Here is a 10,394-nt window from a genome sequence, read left to right as displayed (position 1 = left end):
CGAATGAGGTCCATCTTCCACAAGGGGTATCTGTACGAGAACTGTTTTAGACAGAGAGCTAGGAAAGGGCAGATATAAACATAATTAAGGAGTTGACTCCAGAGTTAATGAGACTTCTCAGAGATGGGGCAAGCTTCTAACTCCCTGAAGCTCAAAGCAGCCACAAGATAGTTTGGCAGTGTCTGAAGGGACAAAGAGCAAGGGGAGGTGGAAATCTGGAGAGCCATGGGAAAGGGTGTATGTCCAGATAGTCTGCTGAAGAGATTCCCTTAGACATGGTCATTTAATCAGGAGAGGTTTTGATCTTTCCAGGCAGAGCTCAGTTTTCTGACCACAAATATTGATTGCCACCTTTGGAGGCCCCAGTGTATCTGAGGTGTTTGCCTGGGACCGGCAGCTATCTCAGAGGACCCGTTGGAGACCAGAGCCCCTCAGAAGCTGCACGTGGAGGCTGGGCAGAGCTCAGTATCAGCACTGGCACCAGGTGTCTGTGTCCCTGTGTCTGAAGGACACAAGTAGGAAAGAAAGTGAAAAATAGCACCATCTAGTAGAGGAGCAGACTGCAGAAGTGGAGAAATAACACCTCAGAAAAGCTGAGTTTTCTCTCTGCACCTCAAAGTGTATCCAGATAAGGGACTTTTAGGTGGTTAAAGCTGGATGCAGTGAGTTTCAGGTGTAAAGCAGAGATGTCTGAGACAGTGCCTCCCAGATTAAATTTATAGTTATGGGACAAGAGAAGTTCATCTGCCTGGTTTTGGATGGTTACATACAGCACAGGAGGATTCATGCCCAATAAACATCTGTTCTGTTATAATCAGAAAGAGGGCCTAAGGTCATAGGATCAGAAGATAACTCAGGTTGGAAGGGACCTTGGGAGGTCTTCAGACCAACCTGTCAGTAAAAGGGTCAGACCAGGTTGTTCAAGGCTTGTTGCCCAGAGAGGTGGTAGATGCCCCATCCCTGGAAACATTCAAGGTCATGCTGGAGGGGGCTCTGAGCAACCTGATCTAGTTGAAGATGTCCCTGCTCATTGCAGGGAGGTTGGACTAGATGACCTTTAAAGGTCCCTTCCAACCCAAACTATTCTATGATTCTATGATTCTATGATCCAGTTGGACAAGGACAGAGACTGTACAGCCTCTCTGGGTGACCTGTTCCAATGCTGGACTGAGTTCATGGAGAAAAAAGGTTTTTCTTGTCTCCAGGCTGAAGCTCTTCTCTATCACCTTATGCTCATTGCTTTTTGCCCTCTCAACATGCAGCATGGTGGAGAGCCTGGCTCTGTATTCTCCATGACCTCCTTGTAGGTAATGGCAGGCTCCAGTGAGGTCCCCCTCAGCCTTTCCTTCTCCAGGCTGGACAAGCCCTGAACATCCTGTGGGCCCTTTGCTAAACCCACTCCAGCTTGCTGACAGGTTTCCTGTATTTGGGCTCTGAAATATGGACACAGTAACCTGGATAATACCTTTCTTCTGTCTCCTGGCCATGCTCCTGGTGCTGAGCTGGTCCTGGTGCTGGAAGACCAGGATGCTGGTGGCCTTCCTTGCTGCCAGGGCACGTGGCTGCCTTCTGTCCAGATCACTGACCACCTAGACCAATCCCACAGGGCTGCTCCCGGCCCAGCAGCCCCCAGCCTGTGCCATTGCCAAGGTTAGTCCCCTTCAGGGGCGAAAACTGGCATTTGTCCTTGCCAGATTTCATGAGCTTCCTGCCAATACATGCTTTCCTCCTCTTTAAACCCTTTCCCTAAGCACAGAGTCCTGGAGACCTTCTCAGTAAAGACTCAGGCAAAGAAGGAATTTAGTCCCTCAGGCCCATCTAAATCACCCTCCCCATTCAGCAGCAGCCCTGCATTTTCCTTCTTCAGCCTTGGTCTCTAACACAATGATCAACACTCTTTTTGCTTTTGACTCCCCTTGCAACCACCAGCAATCTCAAGCTTTCCCAAAATCATACCTGCACAATGCAGGTAATGCAGATAGATAAATTCCTTGTTTGTATCTGTCTTTGCTGTCACTTCCTGGCAGCTGCTTCATGTCCCCTGTCATTGCCCTGTCCCTGTGCTGGCTCAGCCCCGCTGCCCCATACATGGTCCCATGGCCCCGCTGTGCAGGCACAGCATGCATGGGACAGGGTGTGTTTGGGGTGGGGAATGGTCCTGCCGGCATGATGCCCAGGACAGCCCTTGGTGCCCTGTTCCCCCATGGACCTCCTGTTAAGCAGCCTCTCCCAGCTCCCGGTCCCTGCCTTGCCCAGGACATGCCCTACAGGAGGCTTTGCAGACAGCCCTGCTCCGGGGTCTGCTGGGTTCTGGGACAGCAGAGAAGCCAGGAGACCTGGCCATTCCCCTGATATAGGCACTGAGCCAGCAGGAGGATGGAGATGGATGCACAGATGAAACTAACCCATTAACTTTGGCATTTTCCTCTCCCAGGCACTTTCTAGCCCAGCCCTGTTCCTCCATTGCTCTCCCCCACAAGCTTTCTCCAGCCCAATCCAGCGCAGCAACACAGTGTGGGCTGACCCCATGGCAGTGCCCGCCACAGGGTGCTGCAGAGCTCTGGGCACTCACACCACAGCACCATCCCTTCTGAAGGGCACAGCAGCTCCTGGAGGGCAGAGAGGTGGGTTGTCCTCTGCATGAGCCCCAGGGCTGGGGGACAGCCATGGCATGAGAGGATGGGGGCCAGTGTCTCTCAGTCCATGCAGAAATAGCTTTCTCTTGGTCATTTATTCCCCCTGGAAACACAGAGTTGTTACTTTACTCTGCTCCGGGGACGTCCCTGCCCCAGGGTAGCCTTTCCCCATGGGAATGTGTCCATGCTGGCCTGGGCAGCCATTCCTGACCCTTCCCCATGCTCTCTGAAGAGCCCTGAGCTGATGGTGCTGCTCTGCAGAGTGAGCAGGCTGTGGCACCTGAAAGGCATGGGAAGACAGTCCCAGGCAGATCCCTTCTGATCATTCACCATCTCCACAGGAACTGGGCACCCAGCTTCTCAAAGGTTGTCTTAGCTAGGTCCATGACCTTGGGACCTGCAAGAACATCTCAGCATGTGGTTCTTGAAAGGTGCCTTCATCGCTGCAGCACCAGCTCCGGCATAGACTCCGCAGCACAGGTGATGTTATTTCTCTGTGAACGTCCCCCTTCCTGCATGTACCTGCAGGATGGAGATGACTGGGGCAGCTGGGGCTCCCTGTGCTAAGGGCGAGGTGTAGGAGCTGGGCTGAGCCTCCAAGTACAGCCACAGTGAGGTCTAGCTACACACCAGTGACATCTATCCAGCTGCAGGGAGACCTGTGGGTGAACCCTGCATTGAGAGAAACGCTTCCCCATGTCTGCGTGCTGACCACGCAGCTCCTGGTTTGGCTCCCTATGTGCCAGGGTCTTTGGAGGGGTGTGGAACACCCAGGCCCTATATGTCTTTCCCATGTGGCTTCTGACTTCATGGACCTCCGACCTGCCTCCTACCCAGTCTATCCCTTGCACCTTGCACAGAAACCCTTCCCCATCTTTGCCCACCCTTGCTGCTTTTGCCTGCCCCCAGCTCAGTCAGACCGCACTTGATGGCAGCTTTTGGGGAGCAACGTAGAGACAAGGCCAATGAGGATTTGAAGTGCCAGGGTAGGGAGTTTACTTAAGGAACAGTGGGAGGCAGGTGGCAGGATCTCTCACATGTCCTGCAGGAGTTAGGGCAGGAGAAGGGGCCCAGTAGAAGAAGCAGCTGCTTCAGGAGACAGCAAGGACAATGACAATGGGACCTGGGGAGCTGCTGGCACTGTGCAGCAGTGGCCACAGCCCTCTGGGAGAGATGAAAATGCCCTTCCCTGCTGAAAGGTTGATCTGGAGCACAGCTTTCCCACGTGGCCATGGCATCGCCCTGCTCTCCTTGCCACAATGGGCAATATTTGGGCTTCTTCAAGGAGCCTTCAAGACCCCACCACCACACCCCCCCCACCTTTGTCCCTAAAAATGCCAAGCCAAGAGCCTTTCCAATGTCAGGTCCGGGGAGGGGAGCACACGCCAGAGTTTCCCTTGCCCTTTGCAAGTCATAGGTAGAGGGCAAGGTTGCCAGTGCTGTGGGCAGAGGGAAGCCTGGATAGCCAGGTCCTGGGAGACCCCTGGTCTCAGGGGGCCATTGTTCCCAAACTCAGTGCCAAGAGGAGCCAAGCCTCTCATGCATTGTTTCACAGCTTTTTCCTGCAGCTGTTCCTGCAAAGCAATAGTCAAAAGGCCCTGGAGAACTGGGTCTGCCTTTGAAGCTGGTGATGTTCTGAGCAGGGCTTGGGAAGGCCCTTCCAGCTTCAGTTTCTCTGCTCTTCTCCATGATGTGGCACCCCAGACAGGGCACCACAGGGTGGCATGGGCAGCCCCAGTCCTGTCCCTCGCTGGCACCGCCTCTGCCTGGTGGGAGCTGAACCCTGCTAATGAGCCAAGAACCATGAGAGGTCTGCGAACAGTCCCTGCCAAAATAAACTTCTTTGGGGAACTGCTCTGCAACTGCTTTATTGGAACCATTAATAGCATCATACCAGGAATCAATGAAGAAGGATATAAAACAAGGGAAGGAGTCGCCTGGTTTAGTTTCAATTAACAGAAAGGAGAGGCTTTTCCTCCTGCAAACCGTCAGAGTCTCGCTGTGTGGGTGAAATGCTGGTTCCTTCACCATCTCTTGCTTGGACATTTTTGCAGAAGCTTCTTCCTTCCACATTCCTTTTTTGAACTAACATGGGCTCAAGTCACTGCTGGTGGTGCCCGATATATGCAGTGTCATGTGTAAAGCACTCTGCTAAAGGCTATAAAAATTCCCCAGGTGCCTTGTGGGGTTGCAGCACCCTCTTTTCCATTCTCTGCTCCATCCCCTACGTGCTGCGTGGGGTCAGGGCAGTATCACTCTGGAGCATCCTGATTCTAGGCCTGCTCACCCCACAATAAATAGTGCATGTTTGCAATGAAAATAACGTGACAAAATAACCTAACTTGTGGTCAGAGCTCAGGGAGTAGCTGTCAAAAGCAGAATCATCCCTGAACTGAAATGCTGCAGCCACGACTTTAGAGTTTAGATCTATTCAGCTTAACAGGAAGAGGACTGATTTTAACACCAAAACAATTAGATTACATATGAGAATACTTCTGTGTGTGGGAAACACTGACCCCAAAAGGGCTCTTTACTCCAAGCGGCTGCAATTCCACCAGCTTAAAGCCAGACAAATTGCAATGTGACATAGGAAGCTTTGGAGGAAACTTGACTATATCTGATATTTTGAGACCCCTTCGAAATAAAGACTGCAACAGTGGGAGCTAAACAGAAATACTGCATCCAAGACTTTACAGAGGATGTTAAAAAAACAGAATGAGTGGGAAAGGAGCAATACACACTATCTCGGAGCAGAGGAAACACCTCGTAAAAAAGCTTTGATCTAGTCTGCTTAATGGAAAGAGTGCTGATGCTCACAGTGAAAAGACATGATTAGAAATGTGAGTGTCTCTGTGTGGGAGAAATACTGAACCCCAAAAGCTTCTATTCTGTGGAGAGGAAATTCTGCCAGGTTAAAGACAGAGAAATTGCAATGTGATATACAAAGTTTTGGAGGAAACGTGACTATATCTCTGCTGTGGTAAAACCCCCTTGAAATAGAGAAAAGTTTCAGGTGCCTTTTAGTTTTTCTGGTTTGTTGCCTTCTACTATTTCTTTCTGTCCAGAAAACAAAGTCTGTTTCCTTCGTTAGTCCTCATGAAGTCTGTTGGGGAGATCATTGGTGGCTCAAGGCTGAGGGCTGGTGGCATAGGGAGCTCAGCACAGGACTGTGCTGAGACATGTCGTGGACAATCTCATGGATGAAGGGAGAGAAACACTTGACTGCACATGACAGAAGTCCTGAAAGATGATGGAGCATTGTTTTAAAAATTACTATTTCTGCAGAACACTACCACAGGGTCTTTTCCTCCAGAAAATATTTCCCTTCCTAGTTTTGCTAATTCCACTTTCCCAAATGGCTTCATTGGTTTAGGGAAAGCACCATTATTGTGGAGGAAAAAAATGCACCTATGGAGATCTTGTTCATTCATTTTTCTAAGAGAACTGTTCCTGAAGAGCCGCTCTGCAGGTCCATCTCAATAGACATTCTCATCCTCAGTGAGGTTGGTGGACACATGCTTCGCAAGTGTCTAAGGTCTTAGGTTTGTGGTCAGCTTCACACAGGTCAGCAAGTGAACATATCAGCTGAGGTTTGTTTCATGGCTGCATGGATAAATTTAGCCCATGGCAAAGGCAGGCTGATGCAATTTGAAGTAGTTCACTTGCCTTGCAGGCTTTGTTGATGGGCACCACAATACCATCCAGATGGGCAGGTGTCAGAGCTCAGTGGTATCTTGATGCACAATACATGCATGGTCCTGAGTTTGCCACATCCTTAAAAAACAGGAGTTTCACTGTGAAATTATGTCAACATCTATGCTTTTTATTTAGTAAGTGGCTCATGTGAAAAAGTTGTGTCTAAGGAACTACTATCACTGGAGTGAAAATTTGGGTTTCCAAACTTTTAAAAAAATTGATTTTCACTGAAGTTCATGCTTCCAGTCTCACTATGGATAGAATCTGTTGATTTTTAATGTCAGGTTCTTAGCAGCCATGATGAGCTGTCTTGTCATTCCTGAAAGCTTCCCTGTCATCAAAAGAGGATGTATGGAAAAGGGGTGATGTTTTTTTGGAAGTGGAAGATGTTGGCTGAAAATACCCAGTCAGGAAGCAGCTCCTCTTAACCTCTTCACTGGAAAATTTTCTGAGATAGTATGTTTTTCCTGATTGCTTTTTGAAGAGCCATTTTAACATCCTTGTTCCTTAAGCTGTAAATCATAGGGTTGAGCAGGGGAGTGAGGATGGTATAAGTGACAGAGATCAATGCGTCTTGATCAGATGAGTAGCTGGAGTTGGGTCTCAGGTAGATGAAGGAGGCACAGCCGTAATGAACAACCACTACTATCAGGTGAGCACTGCAGGTGGAAAAGGCTTTGTGCCTCCCTGCAGCTGAAGGGATCTGCAAGACGGCCAAGACAATGAAGAGGTATGAAATGAGGATCAGCATCAGTGGGATCGTAAGGACAGAGATACTCAGCGTGAAGATAATGGCCTCACTGAGATTTGTGTGAGTAAAGGCCACTCGGAGGACAGGGGAGATGTCACAGAAGAAATGGTTGAGTTTCCTGGATGCCTGGAAGGGCAAGCAAAATATCAAGGGGGTAACCACCTGGGCAACCAGCAAGCCACTCAGAGCAGAAGCAACCACCAGTTGAGCACACACTCGCCAAGTCATGATGCTGTTGTAGTGCAGGGGGTGGCAGATAGCAACACAGCGGTCATAGCCCATGGCTGCCAGGAGGAAGGAGTGGGAGCACCCCAAGAAAAGGAAGAAGTACATTTGTACAGCACAGCCCAGGAAGGAAATGGTTTTTCTCTCTGCTATCAAGTCTACCAGCATCTTGGGGACAATGACAAAGGTGTAGCAAGTCTCGGAAAATGACAAGACACAAAGGAAAAAGTACATGGGTGTGTGAAGGCTCCGATCAACCCATATGATAATCATTACAGTGGTATTCATGCTCAGAGTGATCAGGTACAGCAGCAAAAACACCACAAGAAGCAGCTTCTGCAGTTCTGCGAGGCTGGAGAAACCCAGGAAGATGAAGTCTGTGGCCAGGGTTTGGTTGTTGTTCCCCATGGAAGCGAAAGGTTTTCTCCAGGTGTCAGGCAGTAAGAAAAACAGCACCCGGGTCACAGAAAGTACAAGGTGGCCTGCTGCTGTGACAAAGAGAATTTGCTTGAGCATCCCTCACAAAAATCCTTTCCTGGCCTCTGTGCTCAAAGTGTTGGTTGTCCTCCTAGGACAACGATAGTGTTGTGCATCGGCTTGGGACATGCAACTGCTGGTGGGTGTTGTGGGCAGCTCCTGGCCTTGCTGTGGCTCCTGAGAGCACCCCGGTGGCTCGAGGACACATGGCTCCTTCTCTCATGCAATCTGGGGAGCTGTGATAGCACAGTGGCTGGAGCTCACCTAGAAAGCATTGTCCCCTTTGGGGAAGTCCCATTTCTCATCTTCACAGTGGAGAAAGTGGCATCACCTACCTACATGCAAGCGCACTGCAGGCAATCACTGCAAGGGAAGGAAAGTTACAGCCTGGAGATGGAGGGGTGGAGGAGGGTCTGCAATGACTTGTAAGCTGTGATTTTGGGAAAGTGGCTGAAAGACCTCCTGTGACCTGCAAGAGAGGAAACACCATTTCAGAGCCTCTCACTCGTACAAGGAGTGTGTTAGCTCTCAGCGACACGTGCAGAACTGTATAAGCTGAAGTGCTAGAGCCGCTGGCAATGCTGTGCTGGGTGGATGGAGAAGAAAAGCAGGTAAAATAAGGTTTGAGCAGCACAACGAATGCCCACTGCAAACCCATGGCAATCGTTGACCCCGAGTGGGGTTTATTCCAGCAAGGGGAGCGTGTCTGAACAGCTGCCAGTGCTGCAGTAGTTTCCAAGAGGAGACAGGTGGGGAAGAGTCTTAGCACTCCCCAGGAACAAGGGAGATCTTTGCCCTGGGATAGTGGTGGACATGGATGGCATGTTTCCTTCCTCACACAAAGGGCAGTGATGCAAAGGGGTCTTGTATGAATCAGACTCCGATCTTCTTCCTTCTGTGAGGGCTGATGCATGCCAGGACAGCAGCGCTGAGTGCAGGGTCCTGCTACAGGACCTCTCCCTCTCCTCCCCTCTAGTCCCCGGCACTGGAAAATAAGGATGCAGAAAGGAAACCTGTGAATCCATGGGAAAACATGAGCCAGAAACCATACCTGCACTGGCCAGAAGGATATTCAGGTGTGGAGCAGGCTTGCAGCCCTTTGTATACTTGCAGCTGGAGGCATCACCAGCCTCTCTCATCACTAGGTCTCTGACAGACCTAGTCCTCCTGTCCCTTTGGGCAGGGAGACAGCAGCTACCGGCTCTTACGGAGAGGGTGGTGCGTATTCATTAATCCATTCAAGGACTGCTACGTCCACACCCAGCGAGAGGCATTATTAATTGGTTGCAATGGGCATAATTAAGAGCTGATCTATTTCTCTTAAGCACACCAAAATTATCATTGGCAATTCTCAGTAATGGATGCGTGCTGAACTCAAGACTCAAGGATTTTTCCTAGGATCAATCAGGCACTTTTAATTACTTCTTCCTTGCAGAGACTGAGAAAAAAAAAAATCTCTTCCTGTCCTGATACCATTTCCCACTGCAGACAAAGTCCTCATCTGCCTTGGACTCAGTGGGCTTGCAGCACCCTCCACTGCTAGCCTTTGCCCACCCAGTGGGAAGGGACAGTCAGGCTCAGGCATTTCTGGAGGGATTGGTTTTGTGGCTAAACCCCAAATCTTATCAAAGACTCACAGAATATCCTGACTTGCAAGGAACTCACGAGGATCATCAAGTTCAACTCCTGACTCCACACAGGGCAACCTAAAGGTTAAACCATATATCTAAGAGCATTGTCCAAACACTTCTTGATAACTGCCAGGCTTGGGGCCATGACCACTTCCCTGGGGAGCTTGTTCCAGTGCTTGACCACCCTCTCAGTGAAGAACTTTTTCCTAATAACCAATCTGAACTTCCCCTGATGCAGCATTAAACCACTCCCTTGGTGTCACCAGGCACCAGAGAGAAGAAATCAGCACCTCCCTCTGTAGCTCCCTCATGAGGAAGTTGTAGACAGCAATGAGGAGACCCCTCAGTCTCCTTCTCTAAGCTGAACAAACTTTATATCCTCAGCTGCTCCTCGTAAACATGCCCTCTAGTCCTTTCACCATCTTTGTTGCCCTCCTTTGGACACATTTTAATATTTTTGTATCCTTCTTATATTGTGGAGCCCAAAACTGCAAACAGTACTTGAGGCGAAGCCACACCAATGCTGAGTATAGTGGGACAATTACTTCTTTCAACTGGTTAGCTATACTGTGGTTAATGCACTTCACCCTTTTGGTGACCAGGGCACATTGTTGACTCATATTGGGCTTACCATCAATCAAAACCCCCAGATCCCTTTCTACAGGGCTGCACTCCAGCGTGGTGTCCCCCAGTCTATATGTACCTCCAGTATTACACTGTCCCAGGTGCAGAATCCAGCATTTGCCCTTGTTGAATGTCATTTGGTTGGTGATTGCCTCTAATCTATCAAGATCTCTATATAAGGCCTCTCAACCGCCAAGGGAACCAATGGCTCTTCCTATTTTAGTATTGTTGGCAAACTTACTTAACGTGCACTCAACTCCCACGTCTAGGTCATGGATAAAGCCAATGAAGAGAACTAGCCCTAAAATTGAGCCCTGGGGAACACTACTAGTGACTGACTGCAAGCCAGGTTAT

General features: G+C 49.6%; 1 protein-coding gene across 1 annotated transcript; it reads right to left on the bottom strand.

Annotated features, from left to right (window-relative positions):
- Nucleotides 1-6,765: 6,765 nt before the first annotated feature.
- LOC140645719 (olfactory receptor 10K2-like) lies at nucleotides 6,766-7,716 on the bottom strand. The gene has a single exon (XM_072849183.1). It carries the CDS (start codon nucleotides 7,714-7,716, stop codon nucleotides 6,766-6,768), a length of 951 nt encoding a protein of 316 aa, XP_072705284.1.
- Between the last annotated feature and the right edge of the window lie 2,678 nt (nucleotides 7,717-10,394).

Source organism: Ciconia boyciana, unplaced genomic scaffold (genome assembly GCF_034638445.1).
Source record: "Ciconia boyciana unplaced genomic scaffold, ASM3463844v1 HiC_scaffold_37, whole genome shotgun sequence".
Lineage (NCBI taxonomy): Eukaryota > Metazoa > Chordata > Aves > Ciconiiformes > Ciconiidae > Ciconia > Ciconia boyciana.
The sequence above is the reverse complement of the archived record's forward strand: the minus strand, read 5'-3'. Positions and strand labels throughout refer to the sequence as shown.